The 16,336-nt window shown below is 38.5% G+C and overlaps 3 protein-coding genes across 3 annotated transcripts; 1 reads left to right on the forward strand and 2 right to left on the reverse strand.

Annotated features, from left to right (window-relative positions):
- Nucleotides 1-221: 221 nt before the first annotated feature.
- On the reverse strand, nt 222-3,895 carry LOC114730195 (LRR receptor-like serine/threonine-protein kinase RCH1). The gene is made up of 2 exons (XM_028917227.1): nt 937-3,895; nt 222-844 (listed from the first exon to the last, which is right to left on the reverse strand). The coding sequence occupies exons 1-2, from the start codon at nt 3,893-3,895 to the stop codon at nt 330-332; spliced, it is 3,474 nt and encodes a 1,157-aa protein (XP_028773060.1). The 3' UTR covers nt 222-329.
- Nucleotides 3,896-7,395: 3,500 nt separating this feature from the next.
- LOC114730196 (putative kinase-like protein TMKL1) lies at nt 7,396-10,746 on the forward strand. Its single transcript, XM_028917228.1, has 2 exons — nt 7,396-8,788; nt 9,847-10,746. The coding sequence occupies exons 1-2, from the start codon at nt 7,396-7,398 to the stop codon at nt 10,485-10,487; spliced, it is 2,034 nt and encodes a 677-aa protein (XP_028773061.1). The 3' UTR covers nt 10,488-10,746.
- A 604-nt stretch (nt 10,747-11,350) lies between these two features.
- On the reverse strand, nt 11,351-14,997 carry LOC114730198 (probable pectate lyase 20). Its single transcript, XM_028917230.1, has 6 exons — nt 14,929-14,997; nt 14,518-14,583; nt 12,336-12,978; nt 12,142-12,245; nt 11,912-12,050; nt 11,351-11,816 (listed from the first exon to the last, which is right to left on the reverse strand). Exons 1-6 carry the CDS (start codon nt 14,970-14,972, stop codon nt 11,595-11,597), a joined length of 1,218 nt encoding a protein of 405 aa, XP_028773063.1. The 5' UTR covers nt 14,973-14,997; the 3' UTR covers nt 11,351-11,594.
- Nucleotides 14,998-16,336: the final 1,339 nt, after the last annotated feature.

A 16,336-nucleotide genomic window follows, 5' to 3' on the forward strand; every position in this document is an offset into this window, starting at 1 on the left:
AGCTATCAATTTATTCTTATAATACTATGCAATGCTTTGATTAATTATTTTATAATCTTAACGGCAAAAAAATTATACTCATATTTTATATCTTTTTGTGATGCAATATTTGTATATATTGTGCTGTGCCAACGTCTCTGCTTTTTCTAATTTAAAAATCACAATTAGAGACTGCAAAGAAGGAAAATTAGAAAGAACAGAGCTTATTTGTTGATCACAATTATTAGGACATGTACACAGAGAAACCATAGCCCTAAAACTCCAAGGGTCCACACTGAACTTTTCAAGCGAAAAAAACAGTAGAAGTCTAACCACATGATTGGTGCTGACTATTTGAATGTGACTTTGGTATTGGAGGACGAAGGAGAGACAAGAAGAGAGGCAGAAAAACTAGTGTTGTTGCTGTTTACCGGGTATGATTGCTTCATTGTATCCCCTCTTGGCTCTTCACTTGAATGATTATTAGTATTATTATCTTCTTCATTTGCAGAAGATCTGTGAAGAAGCACATCAACTTTCATATATTCCTCCCTTTCTTGCCTGATCTCTTTAAGCATTGCGGCTACATCTTTCATGGTTGGCCTGTCTTCTGGGCTAGCGTTCACACACAACAAAGCCACCCCTAAAGTCTGCAATATTTCTTCTATTTCAGGTGCAGGCCTTGCACATAGGCTTGGATCTAGCACTTCACTTCCTCCTCTTTTCTGTCTAACCCAGTCAACGATGTGGAGCCCATCTGGTATTGTTGGGTCAATTGGTTGCTTCCCTGTTAGTACTTCTAATACAACAATCCCATAACTATACACGTCACTTTTCTCTGTTATCTTCATCATGTATCCATATTCTGCATAGCAGTTAGTGGTAAATGATAAATATATGTTAGCATTAAAGACCAACAAAAAATAAAGAGATGAACTTTAGGACCATCGTACTGACCAGGAGCAATGTAGCCATAGGAACCTGCCAGTGTGCTAGAGGATCTTGCAAAATCTCCCTCATCAACAAGTTTAGCAAGCCCAAAATCTGCAATGTATGGCTCAAAATCAGGACCTATGAGAATATTGTTGGCCTTGATGTCCCTATGGACAATGGGAGGAACACAGTCATGGTGAAGATAGGCCAAGCCTTGAGCTGCTCCCAGTAATATCCGATACCTGATGTCCCACTCCAAGCAGTTTCCACCACTTCGTTCATGCAGCAAACTTCCCAGGCTCCCATTTGGTACGTAGTCATACATAAGTAGCCTAGTATTTCGATTCCAAGAGCAACCAAGGAACCTCACAATGTTCTTGTGTCGAATGGAACCCAGGGTCTTAACCTCAGCTGAGAAGGAATCACGAACTCCTCTGCCATGAACTGCCAACTTGTCACGTTGGCAATCATATCTAGCAGCCATTGTTGTTGGCCATAGTTTTTTCACAGCAATGACATCGCCATTCTCTAGTTCTGCACGATAAACAACACCTGAACATCCCTTTCCTATCATATTAGAGTCAACCAGACATTTTAGAACTTGATCGATGGAGAAGTTTAATTTTTGAAATGGTGTAAACTGCCAAGGCCACGAATCCCCTCCCATCTCAGAATCGTTATCATCCTGAGCCATTTTCTTTGCTCGAACCACTGTAAGAATCCCAAAGATTGCCAGTGCAATGGTGAAGGCACTTAGCAATCCTATGCCCAATTTGATTCTCTCAGCTCTTTTAGAATCACTTTCATTTTGTGCTTTTGCCATTGCAGAATTGCTAATGAAGCATGAATCCCGGCCACTTGGACACAAGCCCTGATTTCCTTCCAAATCTGTTGGTGACAATTGATGGAATAACTTGATGTCCGGAAGATAGCCAGTGAACTTGTTGAAGGAGATGTTGAGAGAAACAAGATTTTCAAGTCCTGAAAGAGCCACCAAATCTCCTTCAAGCTTGTTGTGGGAAAGGTCTAGAGCAGAAAGCTTATTTAGAGAAGAAACCTGTGGTGGGATTACTCCAGATAATGCATTGTGACTCAAATTCAAAGCAATGTCAAGTGCTTCTATATCAAATAGTTTCGGTGGGATGCTTCCTGAGAGATTGTTGCTACTGAGATCAAGGAGTTGAAGACTTGAACAAAGACCTAGTGATGAGGGTATGGATCCAGAGAATGAGTTTCTGCTGAGAATAAGCCTAATAAGTGAAGAGAGTTGGCCAATATTAGCAGGAATTTCACCAGAGAAGTGATTCAGAGAAGCATCTAAAACCTCAAGCCTTGTGAGCGAAGATAAGGAACGAGGTAAAACACCAGAAAGGGAGTTATTGCTAAGGTTCAGCATTTGCAGTTCTTTGCAATTTCCTAGCTCAACTGGCACTAAACCAGTAAGATTATTCTCTGACAGATCAAGAAAGTTTAAGTTACTGAGAAAACCAAGTTCTCTTGGAATCTCTCCACCAATTTGGTTGTTCAAAAGTCGGAGCCGAATAAGAGAACTACATGTACCAATTTCCTGAGGTATAGGCCCAGAAAGATGGTTAGAGATTAGCAGAAGCTTTGTCAAATTTTGAAGCTGAAATAAGCCTGGAGGTAAGCCATCAGTGAGTGTATTATATGACAAATCAAGAGCTTCTAGGCTAGCACAACCACCCAATTCAGAAGGAATGCTTCCTTCAAGTTTATTTTGCCAAGCAAAAAAGACAGTAAGCTTCTTCAACTTTCCGAGTTCAGCAGGAATTGAACCTGATATTTGATTAGTATCTATCTGGAGCTGTATGAGCTCCGACAGATTGGAAAGAACAGGCGGGATTGAACCAGATATGTTATTGTTACTTAACATGAGCTCTTCAAGATTCGAGAGGTTTCCAAAAGTAGTAGGTATGGTTCCAGACAAAGAGTTTAAAGAAACATCAAGAATCTTCAAGTTTCTACAGTTACCAACTTCTTGAGGCATGCTTCCAGCAAACTTATTCTGCCACAGCAACATTTTCTCAAGTTTCTGAAGTTTACCCAGCTCTTTTGGCAATGAACCAAATAGTTCATTCTCATACAAAAACAAGTTCACAAGCTCAGAGCAGTTTCCTATTTCAGGAGGAATCTCACCAGACAACATAGTATTATAAATAGAAATTGTCTGAAGCAACCTTAACTTACCTAAAGAAGCAGGTAATGAACCAGAGATTCTAGTGTCAGCCAGACCTAATATAGTCAGATTCCTGCAATCCCCAAGAGCGTCAGGAATCTTCCCCACAATGCCATTGTTTCCTCCGGCTCTTATAACCTCCAGATTTGAAAGTTTTCCCAACTCAACAGGAAGAACTCCACTAAGATTGTTATCGAAAATATTAAGGTTCTTCAAACTAACACAATCACCAAGCTCTTTGGGGATTTCCCCAGTAAGCTGGTTAGAGTTCAAGCTCAAATTTTGGAGGTTTTTTAGCTTGCCGATGCTGGAAGGAATTGCACCAGAAAGATTATTTGAGCTAAGATCAATGGTTATAAGCTCGGGACAGTTTCCAATATCAGGTGAGATCAACCCAGAAAGGTTAGCACCTGAAATGACAAGTTTCTGGAGAAAGGAAAAAGCTGAAATGTTGGGAGGAAAAGGAAGCGCTAATTCAGTTGCTTGGATGTTTATCTCTGTGACGAAGTTTTGTGAAGAGCATTTGATGAAAGACCAGTTACAAGGGTTGGGATTTGAAGGGTTCCAGTCGGAGAAAAAAGAGGGAGGAACAGAGGAGGAGGAGGAGGAGGAAGTGTGGAGCCATGAAAGTAGAACTCGAGCTTCATTGTTTGAAGAAGACGAAAGATGAGGAAGAAGCAGAAAAAGGAGGTTGAAGAACGGAAGATGAAGAAGTGAGAAAGATTGCTGCCTCGGCATTTGGTGGTGATCGTTGTGGTTGCTCAAGAACCGCCTCGGCCTTGGCATTGCCTCAAAAACTCCAAGCCCCAAGCACTACGCTTGGCCTTGCATTGCCCTCTCTCTCTTCCCTCCACTCACAGTCTGAAAACGCTGGTGTTTATTACCACTATACTTGCTTTGAGGAAAAGTAACCAAGTAAGAGCAAGAGGACAACAGATTTTTAATATGATAACTCCTAGAAGTAGGAGACAAGAGATTGTTAATGTCTTAATAATAAAATATGCAGGGAGACTGAGACCACTACCACCACCACCTCCTCGGCCTCGGGGTTCTGTTTTCTGATATATACATATATATATATATATATATATGAATATGCATATACAGACACATGCGGGGAGCTGAAAATCGAAATTCGAAAGCTATATAGAGTATGAAAGCCTCGTTTTATACGAATGGGCAGATGTCACATGTGGTTTTGCATTGTTTTCCTCAACCTAGTCACTAGAGCAACATGGGGTGTGTTGTATTTACATGCATTTTGGGTCTTGGATGGAGGAGCTGCCAGTACTTCTTTATTTTGAAGCGCGGTAGTTGTTAATTTGCGTTGCTTTTCTGGCATTTTCCTACCTTCTTTTCCAACGTCGCATTCAAAGCACAGATTCCCGTCCCCTTTGAACATCATTACTATTGCTTGTTCACTTAGTAATCAGCGTCATGGCCTGCCTTCATAAAATCGTCCCTGCGAAGTTCTTAATCTATTTTGCTTCAACTCAAAGAATACACAGTAACAGTGAGCACTACCTCTAGAAGATTAAATATAATGTTTTTAATAATACAAAAATGAGTTGACAAACACAACTCATTTGAATTAGCTGCTTAACCGGCTGCATCACGATGCTGCTATAAGTAATAAGGTCTGATATAGGAGTGATTTCTTTGCCCAACCACATATCAGTAATATTCAAGAGTTAAACAAAAATATGCAGGAAGCAAAAGGAATCCATTTTGAAGTGAATGTACGTGAAGAAGCAAAAGGAATCCATTTTGAAGTGAATGTACATGATTCTAAAACAAGGAGCAATGGGCAAAATTATTTAGAAAGCAGGATGGGCGCAATGGTTGCGATGAGACAGACACAGTCTACAAGAAGAGAATCATATTCTCATACTATTATGTCATTTCCCCTGAAACCAAGGCTCATTCATTATTGCAGCTAATGGCTCCCTTGTGCTTCTTAATCACAAGAGTATCACATTCGCTTGTGATTTTATCTCAAAATGTGCTTCGTCGTGATACTGAAGTCAGACTAACATTCGGCCACTCACCTATTAATTTAGGCTCTGTGGTTCACAAGCCCAATATTTTGCAGAAAAATGAATATGTACTCGTAAACTATAAGAGCATGTTCTCCAACATTACGACCCATAATGCAAAAGCCCAAAAGAGACCTCCTTCTAGGCCCTTGTGCCTAAATTTCACTTGTTTTTAAGAAAAATTATATGAAGCCACTAAAAATTAGTTCAATTGATAAGAAATCGACTTATAATTTATAAGGTTGTGAGTTCAAATTCTGCTATTAATGTGAGGATCTTGTTGGTAGGTGATTTGTAAGCACCTTTATAAGTTTTCTCTGGCAAGGGAGTGATTATAAGAAAAATAATCAGATCAAGGGAGAAATGTTGGAAGTTAATATGATAAAATGTTGGAATACATTAATATTTTAATTAATTTAAAATATTTGTATTTTAGGATTTAAATTAAATATTCTGATTTTTATTTGTATTTTTGAATCTTAAAAAATAAAATGATCAACAACACATGCCTACATGTGTTCCTTAAAATGGACTGCTCTTGCGACTTCTGATTACTGATCACCCTTCAAAAAGGGTGATGGCACTATTTCATTTTATTCTCCTGACTATTATTCTACGATAGCCTAATATAAATATTATTACCATGCAACATCTATCTCCTGAGAGAGAAAAACGGGCTAAAGATGATCAATATGTAAAAAAATATAATTTATTTTTCTAAAATACTGTTACTTATAGAGAGGATAAGTGGGAAAAAGAACGGGTGAAAAAAAAGATGAGGGAGACATATAATTAATTAAGTATAAAAAAATATATTAAATGATCAAACAGATTCAAATTAATGCCTATTAAAAAAAAAAAAAGCCCTTATGTTTTGATGAACTAAGCTAGAGGGAGTATTTGTCAAAATAGTTGTTTACATATAATTAATTAGATTATTTGTTTCGACAATATTTGTGGTTCTCCTTTTATTGAAAGTCCATTTGTAATTTTGTGGTGGACGGATGGAGTCGGTCATATTATGTTTAAAATATACCTAGGAAACATGTCATTGGTATTTTAAGTCTATATTTGACATAAAATATGAATTATATCCCATTGGTGAGTTTGTGTTTTTTATTATTTTCGCCTCGGAGCCGCAGCATAATCGTTTGATGCTTGATTGCGCATGCGGATGTAAAAGAATCATCATATAATGAATCTGGTAATATATTCAAAATATCACGACACAAAATTCTTTCAAAGGTGCTTGAATATATAATCTTAATATAAGAACTCGTTTAACTTTTATTTTAATCTCAGATATAAGATCTTAATACACTTTGTCTTTTATATTTATCTATTTTTTCTTAATATAGTCTTTTCAATAATGATAGTTCTAACCAGTACAAATTATTAGTAAAGATATTTAAAAAGAAAACAATACATATTTATTACAAATAACTTACTTAACTAATTTTTTTAATTTATTCAAAATAATAGTCAACTGGTTAGTATAAATTATTAATACAAGTTGATATATAAAAAATGATAGGTCTAATGATAGATGCGATCGAACTGATACACACATACAGAAGGAAGCAGATCCATATTGAAACTTGAATTAGCCAACTCATCTTATAGTCCGTTCAAGGGCTAACCACGCACACGAACGCATGCGTTCTTATCCTCAATATTCAAATCATCAACAACCTAAGCGTGCCATCAGGATTTGTTTTCCACAACTTCCAAATATTCTAAATTTTATTAAACCAACAAAAAAAACATGGAAATTAAAATATAACGAAAGAATTTCTGATAATGTTACTATATACTATTTCATTCAGATTCATCTCTTTGTAATTTAATATTAATTTTTATCCTCTATTTTTTAAAATTTTAAAATATAAAGAGTTTAAATATAATCAAAACTAAACAATACTGCAAGAAATAAAGAAACCAGCTTGAACATCATATGGGGAAAAAAGTCCGAACTTAGCTGAAACAGAATCTTGTCATCTCAGAACCTAAAGATATTCCGTCATAATAACAAGTAATCATAAGCATTGAGTGAGTTCAGTGAGTTGAGGCGACAGAGTTATCATGCAGTCTCCGAATGAGCCTTGCTTATAGTCAAACGGTGTGTCAGCTTTCCCAGTATTATAATCAACATTGAGCCCCTTTCTTTGAATGGAACACAACACGCCCCCACCACCAACTTTCCCTCCCTTCATAATTCATATCTCTTCCCACTCCCACTTTCATTCACTCATGGCCTTCATCAAGATTTTCTCCCTCCATGCTCTCATCTCCTTCGTCTTCTTCTGCTACACAGTCTCTCCCTCTCCTTCTGCCTCCTCTGACGTTGAACTTCTCTTGGGGCAAATCAAAGCATCCTTACAGGGAAACACCCAGGATATCATTTTGTCTTCTTGGAACTCCTCTGTACCTCTTTGCCAATGGAGGGGTCTCAAGTGGGTCTTCTCCAATGCCTCTTCTCTCTCCTGCTCCGTCTCTTCTCCTCATTGGACCAATCTTTCACTCTTCAAAGACCCTCATCTTCATTTGCTCTCTCTTCAACTTCCTTCTGCTAATCTCTCTGGTTCCATCCCCCGGGAGCTTTCTGAGTTCCCTATGCTTCAGAGCCTCTACCTCAACTTCAATTCCTTGACTGGAACAATTCCTCTTGAACTCGGCTATAGTTCCTCCCTCTCCGACATCGATTTGCGTGAAAATTTTCTGAGTGGAGCTTTGCCTCCGTCCATCTGGAATCTGTGCGATGGGCTTGTTTCTCTCAGACTCCATGGAAATTTGCTCTCTGGGTCTATTCCAGAACCAGCATTGCCAAATTGTTCTTGCGAGAATTTGCGATTTCTTGATTTTGGCAACAACAACTTTTCTGGGAATTTCCCAGACTTCGTTACTCGTTTTGGTGGGTTGAAACAGCTTGACTTGGGTAGTAATATGTTTGTAGGCTCGATTCCTCAGAGCTTAGATGGGCTAAGGCTCGAGAAATTGAACCTTTCCCACAACAATTTCAGTGGGGTTTTGCCAACTTTTGTGGAACCCAAGTTTGGTGTGGATATTTTTGAAGGGAATAACCCAGACTTATGTGGGCCACCCTTGAGAGGTTGTGGTGGAAATTCTAGTTCTAGACTAAGTGCTGGTGCTATCGCCGGTATAGTTATCAGTCTGATGGCAGGAAGTGTTGTTTTAGTTTCTTTGCTGATTGGGTATGTGCAAAACAAGAGGAGGAAGGGCAGGGGAGAGAGTGACGATGAATTGGAGGAGGAAGAGGACGAGGAGAATGGTGATAATAGTAATGGTGATGGTGGTAGCAGTGAGAGCAAGCTTATGTTATTTCAGGGTGGCGAGAATTTGACGTTAGACGATGTGTTGAATGCAAATGGGCAAGTTATGGAGAAGACATATTATGGGACCGTGTACAAGGCAAAGCTTGCTGATGGAGGGACCATTGCATTGAGGTTATTGAGAGAAGGTTGCTGCAGGGACACGGCTTCAAGCTTGCCCGTTATAAAGCAACTGGGAAAAATTCGCCACGAGAATTTGATTCCTTTGAGAGCTTTCTATCAAGGAAAAAGAGGGGAGAAGCTCCTTATTTCTGATTATCTGCCTCTTCGGACCCTGCATGATCTTCTCCATGGTAATTATAGGATCCTTCCCTTCTTGTTTGTGTGTGTTTTAAATGTAACTCCTTGCATGGCCATTTCACATTCATCAAAAACTCGAGGTGAACCAATTGTTTCAAGTGTCTCACTGCTTATTAGAATTTTAATCCTTCGTGCTCAAAACATATATAAGGGAATAGTCTTTTCATTTATCCCAGAACTAGATTTCTTCTTCAACTGAGGCACTACGGGAATAACTTCGATTGTAAATTGTTCGCGAAAAAGGTCATGCTAACTTTGGTCGCATGTTTTTAAGCTATCATAGGTATATTTGAACTTCTATGGAGAGGATCTCTTCTAGAGACATGAGATTAGGACAATACACTAATGAATACTGTTATGGAGCAATAATATTCATGAGGCTCATTTGACACCAAGATTCCACAATAAATCTTGAACCAGGTTTGGTTGCATCAATAAAGTTAGTAATGAGAAACTTTATCTTGGACTATTGAGAAGCCTTCTAGCTCAACATGCACTTGAGCAAATGATGAAAATGGAAATTTCCAGATTGGTCCTTTAGTTTGGGTGCGTGAACTCTAATGATGTGTACTTCAGTTGGCTACTTTTTTCAAATAGTTGAATGGCCATGTCCATTACATGGGCAAATGCCTATGCATTTCATTCTTGATCTTCGTTCTATGGAAGAAGAATGATTCAAAACAATCACATTTGAGACACCAAGGACTTGCAAAATGCCATGGGAACAGAGAAAAACACTCGACCTAATGCAGCTGAAAGTTTTAAATCATGGTCCTAAAATATTGACAAGTGTCTGACAATCTTGAAAAATTTATTACTGCATAAAAAATAATTGCTGCCCCTTTTTCATTTGCAATCATGGCATTGTATGAGGCTTATTGGCAGTCTCTGTTACGTCTGAAGTGGAAGGTAGTAGCAAGAACTAATCTCTAATGAATGTCTTTTCATTTTATACTTTATTTGTTTGGACTTTTGATATCAAGGGAATCTGATTTGAAGGCTTCATATAGCTTGCAATTGATCCCTCTCTTTCAATTTTGGTTTTCGGCAGAAATCAAAGTAGGAAAACCAGTGATGAACTGGGCTAGGCGACACAAGATTGCATTGGGAGTAGCTAGAGGGCTTGCATATCTTCACACAGGACTTGATTCTCCAATTACACATGGAAGTGTCAGATCAAAGAACATTGTTGTGGACGATTTCTTCGTGGCCAGGCTCACTGAGTTTGGGCTTGATAAGCTGTTGGTTCCAGCAGTAGCAGATGAAATGGTGGCACTTGCCAAGTCTGAGGGTTATAAGGCTCCGGAGCTTCAAAGGATGAATAAATGTAATTCAAGAACTGATGTTTATGCATTTGGAATATTGCTGTTGGAGATTTTGATCGGGAAGAAACCTGGAAAAAGTGGGAGAGGAAGTGAGTTCGTAGATTTGCCTTCTATGGTGAAAGTGGCAGTTTTGGAGGAGACAACAATGGAGGTGTTTGATGTGGAGATTTTGAGAGGGATAAGAAGTCCGATGGAAGAAGGGTTGATTCAGGCTTTGAAGCTAGCAATGGGTTGTTGTGCCCCTGTGGCTTCAGTTAGACCCAGCATGGATGAAATTGTGAGGCAGTTGGAGGAGAACAGACCAAGAAACAGGTCTGCTTTATACAGCCCCGCAGAAACTAGAAGTGGAAGTGGTACCCCATTTTGAGCTTTTGCATAACTAATTGAGTCTTATTCATAATGTGTCTTTCTGAGCGCGTTTCTGGTGGATGATTGTAATTATTTTCTAGATAATGCATTTTAGAAAGGGGAGATCTGTTCTGTTGTTCATGGGTGCAAAGAAACATTTCTGTGTATTACACATACAATGCTATAAGAATCAGTCATACGGAAGTTTCGTGTCCACGTCTTATAAACAGTATAAGCTCTATAAAGGTTGAAATTTGATGAAATGATCTTGTGGCAAACAAAAGTGTCATGGATTCATTAACTTTGATCCGATCGTTTTCTGGAGTTAGTATCTTGTGGAGATGGCACTGAAACTTTTGCTTGATAAGCATGTTCGAAGTATTTGCGTTTACAGTCTGATCAAGACGATATCAATGAAATGAATCCAAACACGTTATATTACAGATGGCAGTTGAATAAAACATTAGCTTAAAAATGATATTAATTACAGTATAAACACCATCAGGCGGACTAGTATGTGCAATATTCGAAGTACAAATGGGTTTCCAACGAGATTAAAACAGGTCACTGAGAAAGGGCACGCGATAAATGCGATTCATAAGAAGAGGAGGAAATGCTGATTCAAACAGATACACAAGAAGCTATTTCAATAATAATAACATCAACGAGTACATCCTTTTCTCCATTTTAGCCATTCATTTGGGACAAACCAAGTGTTCTCTAAAATGAAGGGCTTACAAACATTGTTCAGGGAGCAAGTAGACAAGATCAAACTATATATAACTGGGGAGACGAAAATAGACTAAAGGGGCAGAGATGAGAGTAGATTTGGTTTCCCTCTAAAATTAAGGGAACAACCCTTCAATTCAGTAAGTGAAGCAATTGGGAGAATGGCCTCTTGTGAGCAATCATTGCTATCAAATTGATGACAGTTGACACACTAAAAGAAATGTACACCCTTTTCTTTCCCATTTACAATATCTAAATGGGGACAGACGTGACCAAAATGGTTGCAAACTCACTCAATACACCTAGAAAATGCAATAAACGAGGAAAAAGATTGAGAACTTTACTTTCTTCCTTTCCTCTGTCCTTTTTCTTTCGTTATTCTATCTTTGTTTTGGTATTAACACGCAGAACCCCTCCGGCAGCTAAGAACACCGGCACCAGAGGTGATGGTACCAACCAAAGAAGATGATTTGGCTGATAAACTTGAAGCTCTGGCATAGCTGGCTCCAGAACCAGCACCTGACGAAGTGAAGAAGGCACCATTCAGCAAAAGGTCTCCCTCTGACCTCCAATTCCAACTTTTCCATACTCCTTGATCCGTGTCAACTCTCTTCGTCACCTGTCAACATCATTTTTCCCACTTTTAAGGTTTCTGAAATGGCCTATCAAATAAATACGTAGTCCCTTTTTTCCACATATCATAGAGTAATTTACCTCCTTAGCAAAAGCGTTCTGAGGGGCAAGGTATCGGTTCCCCTGGCTATTAATGGTGGGATCTGCACTGCCACCAATTGCATACATTTCCCAGTGGGTGTAGTCATTGTTGACCACGTGGAAATACCCGTGTCTGCATCTGCGTTTTCACAACCCCCAACCTCCATTGTTAATTCAAGCTCACAGTTTAAAACCATCAATACATCATTTGACAAGTCCATATGATTTACCTTGGCATTCTCTGAATAAGGCCCTCCCCAAAATGGTTGTAGGCAATGGTCACTTGCATATGCTTATCTCTCACATAAGAGTCACTGTGACCCAAAAGCATCACCTGTATCAACGGATGATCGACACACGTTAATTACTTCTCCCATTTATTTCAGTGACTCAGGATGGAAGAATGAGGAGAGAGAGGATTTACCTCATCGTGGTGAGTAAAGAAATTGTTGGAAATGGTGATGGCAGTCGAACCCATGACAGCATCAACAAGACCATCTGCACATTTAGAGAGTGAGTTGTGATCAATCCAGATGTGGCTCGCACCAAAGATGGAAATTCCATCTCCATCAGCCATGGTCCTCCATCCGTAATGCGAAGGCGAGCTACGAACCATGGCGTTGCCAGTTGGTTTGCAGTCATGGATGTTCAGGCCGTGGATGATGACGTTGGTGACGTATTGGATAGTGATGCATCCCCCATAAGCGATGTGGACGTTGACACCGCGGCCATCAATGGTCTTAAAGCTGTTCATGATGAGCTCTTGCTTTAGAGTGATGACCATGTCCCTTTTGAACACAATCCATAAGGGAGCGTCTTGGATGACGGCGTGGCGGAGGGTGCCTGGTTTTGGGTTGACGGGGTCGTCGTCGCTCGGGTCGCTCACAACGTAGTACTTTCCGTCCCGCCCTCCGATGGCATTGCGTCCGAACCCAATGCCGCAGTTGGCCAGCTGTTTCCGGTGGCGTTGCCAGTTCCGGTCACACCGCCAGCAGTCATCGATGGGATTCCCCGTCCCGCAAGAGAAGAAACCCAAATTCCTTCTTTCCGTATGATTGCGTATGCTCCTGCAAATTCCGTACGAGTCACATTAATGTGACAAGCATTGTATTATTAGTCAAGATAAAATGTACACACTAAACTCGACAATGGACACAGTATCATGTACTGTATATTAAGTATGATTTGCATTATTAACAGCCTCATGCTCATACGATATAATTGCAGACGTAGCATGGGGAACTAATATTCCTGATTTTAGAGACTGGTGATCTTTCTTAGTTCTCCTCCACAGGACAAGATCTGATGATTCTGCCTCTCTACTTGGGGTGTCGGTGGCCATCCTCTAATTAAAAGAATGGAAATTTGGTTTGAGCATTTTTCGCGGAGACAATATGAGGATATATTATTGGGGAAAATATATGAAAAATGAATGTAAAAAGTTGGGTTTTTTAAATTCATATTAGAGTATCTCTGAATAATAATTATCTTTCCCAGAAAACACAAATCGTATCTTCAGGCTGGAGAGACAGAGTGGACAAAGGAATCGTTCATGCATGTAACACCATCTATGGTTGAAAGACGTGGGAACTGCATAGATTCCTATCCGATTCCTCTGAATAGAAGGAAGGGGCTTCAAAATTAAGAATGGATGAAGGCAAAAGGTATTAAATGTCGATAATTAATTTAATAATGAAGAAGATGTAGATAGAGTATCATATAGGAAGTAGTATTAAACAATAGGTAGTAATAGATGAAAATAAGGGAAGAGAGAAGAGATTAATTAAAAGCGGGAGGGCCGGATCAGGCGACAGAAGCATGTGGTTAAGCTGGCAAATAGAATACAAAGGCGATAACGCAACTTCTCAAGAGATCTCATCTTCTGCAAAGAACATGGTGCGGCTGATTCCTTTGAGTCTTGAAAGGGAACTCGAGAACGTGAGCTTTTAATTAAAGCAACAATTATATCTCTAAATAAGTTAGTATTAGATACTTCACCCCATCACTCTTTTCCTTTCTACTCCTCCTCCTACATTCATCTCCAATAAATGAGAATTTTCACTGAATTAATGCCTCCAACTGATGACAATCAGCAGCTATAGATCTTTCTTTACTTGATTTTCTTAATCAGTTATACTACAGTCAGGGGAGGTTTACAACACCTTGTCGCTTGTGCTAATAATGTGGCTTGAATCTTGGGAAATGACAATAACGGAAATTTTATTGAACTATAAAAGAACGTATACGCAGTAGTAGCTTGTTAGCAAAGCAATGGGAGAGGGAAAAATGGCAGCTTTCATTTAAAACTCGCACTGACCATCTTGACTGGGTTTTTATTAAAGTGAATGGCCAGGAAAGAGAAGAAAATGACATGAAAGTGGAATGTAGGGTAAGTTATTAATTCGCCTCAGTTACTAATAGATCATTAGATGCTAGTGGGTTTTGATTGCTGATCATGTATTGGCTTAGAAAGGCCATGTGACTTCCCTGTTCTAAGCCCGAGACCAAATTAAAATAATGCAACCACTCACATGCCACGTGAGATTAAATATTCATTCGCACAGGGAAGGAAAAGATGATGAGAAAGAGAGAGAAAGAGATATTACATATCGACCATAGTGGCTATCTCCTCCGGATTTTTTACTGCATGCTCATTCGAAGAGTCATTGAACCTGGAAAAAGGCAGCGCAGAAGTAAGATAATGTTAATTTCCCGGAATGGCTCACGAAATCATCGCTACAATGACTACAGAAACATGCAAGTTTTGTGATTTGGACTTCGGAGTTAAAAAGTAAAAAGAGAGTCTGGCAATAGATTGATGAGTTGCTGTAGCTTTCTAAGAAAACTGGCCGGTAATCACAGTGTGCACACTGAGCTGAAGGGTCATGAGAACATAAGAGGATATTATGAAGGACTCAAATTTTCCAGATCCGATCTGAAGTTGGCGTCTGGCGAGAAACAGAGTGATTGGCCAGATTTGGAAGCTTTGTCATCATATGGAGTTTTGGAGAATATACCTTTTCACAGGGAAGGCGATGGCGGCGGGTAAAAGCAAGGGCATGAGCAGAGAGGTGAGGGCCAAGAATTGGAGAGAAACAGAGATCTGCATTGCTGCTTTTTGCTGTGTGTGGTGAAACAGGGGAGTATGAAGTTGAATGAGGGAGGGAATGACGAAGGAAGGGGCGGGGGTGGGCTTTTATAGGGAAAGACCCGCCTTATGGAGGTCGCCTGCTGCCATAATGCCACGTGGATTTATACGACCGTACGAAATTACGAATCTTGTTATCTCCCCGCTCACAGCCTGTCCTGTCCTTGCAAATTTATTTTACCCATTTGGCAAATCATTTATTTTCAAGATTTTAATTATATTCTAATAATAGTTAAAATATACATTTAGTCTTTTAATTAATTAAATACAAGATTTTAATTTGATCCCTTAACTTTTAAAAGTATACATTTAGTCCTTTAATTCTAAAATTATTAGGCTTGAATGATTTTTTTTGGTAACAATTATGGTTATTTTAAAAATTAAACTTAATATTTTAGTATTTGAGAATATTTTGTCAATATTTAAGATTTCAATATCATCATTTTTGTTAACAATTTGAGGGTTGAAGGATTAAAATATATTTTTAAAGTTAAGAGATCAAATTGAAATGTTATATAAAGTTAAAGGATTAAATGCATAATTTAACTCTAATAATTACGGATCAGAGTCAATATCAAATTAATTCACTGGCCTTCCTTCATTTTATTGTAATTAAATACTGAATTCCCATTAATCAATTATCTTAATTACTTTTAATTTGGTTTTTACTGCATGTTATGTAATAATTTATTAATAAGAAAATTTTGGATTCAAATTTTCTATGAAATATAAAAGTTGGTAAATAGCCACTAGAAGCAAATTAAGTGCCGGAAGAGCGATCAAATTAAAGTTATTCATATTTCAAAAACTGGAAAAAAAAAAGTATTCTAGCATCTGAGATATATTTTATTTTATTTCTCTTCTATTATATTATATACGTATTCACAAGTGACAGAAGAAAATTTCAAATGCAGGGTTAGGTCTTCAATTAATTAAGTAAATATTTTTTACTCGATTTCAACATGCACGTACGTACCATATTTATTTGTTGCAAATATATATATTTGTGCGACCGCGCGCGCGCAATGGCCTAGACTTTATTTACATATATGATAATTATGATGGATGTAATTCATAAAAAACTGATGCATATGGAAATGCAATATTGAACTGAACTACTCATCCACTATATTAGCACTATAGTTTTTACCCATCGTCGTGGCTGTTGGGTGAATTTGCCTGGCTCAGTGAATTTATCTGAGCCTTGCAACATTTAATGACAGCAGTAATAATATCCATATACTTCATTTACGAGATATGTAAAAGCCTTCTGCAAT

The sequence above is a fragment of the Neltuma alba genome, unplaced genomic scaffold, assembly GCF_004799145.2.
Source record: "Neltuma alba isolate B1F8T4 unplaced genomic scaffold, ASM479914v2 tig00012715_pilon, whole genome shotgun sequence".
Taxonomy (NCBI): domain Eukaryota; kingdom Viridiplantae; phylum Streptophyta; class Magnoliopsida; order Fabales; family Fabaceae; genus Neltuma; species Neltuma alba.

Coding starts and splice junctions, on each gene's coding strand:
- LOC114730195 (XM_028917227.1), bottom strand. CDS start 3,895: ATGCCAAGGCCGAGGCGGTTCTTGAGCAACCACAACGATCACCACCAA. Junction 845..936: donor CTATGGCTACATTGCTCCTG/GTCAGTACGATG, acceptor ACTGCTATGCAG/AATATGGATACATGATGAAG.
- LOC114730196 (XM_028917228.1), top strand. CDS start 7,396: ATGGCCTTCATCAAGATTTTCTCCCTCCATGCTCTCATCTCCTTCGTC. Junction 8,789..9,846: donor CCTGCATGATCTTCTCCATG/GTAATTATAGGA, acceptor GGTTTTCGGCAG/AAATCAAAGTAGGAAAACCA.
- LOC114730198 (XM_028917230.1), bottom strand. CDS start 14,972: ATGCCCTTGCTTTTACCCGCCGCCATCGCCTTCCCTGTGAAAAG. Junction 14,584..14,928: donor ATCGCCTTCCCTGTGAAAAG/GTATATTCTCCA, acceptor GCCTTTTTCCAG/GTTCAATGACTCTTCGAATG. Junction 12,051..12,141: donor CTTATTCAGAGAATGCCAAG/GTAAATCATATG, acceptor GTGAAAACGCAG/ATGCAGACACGGGTATTTCC.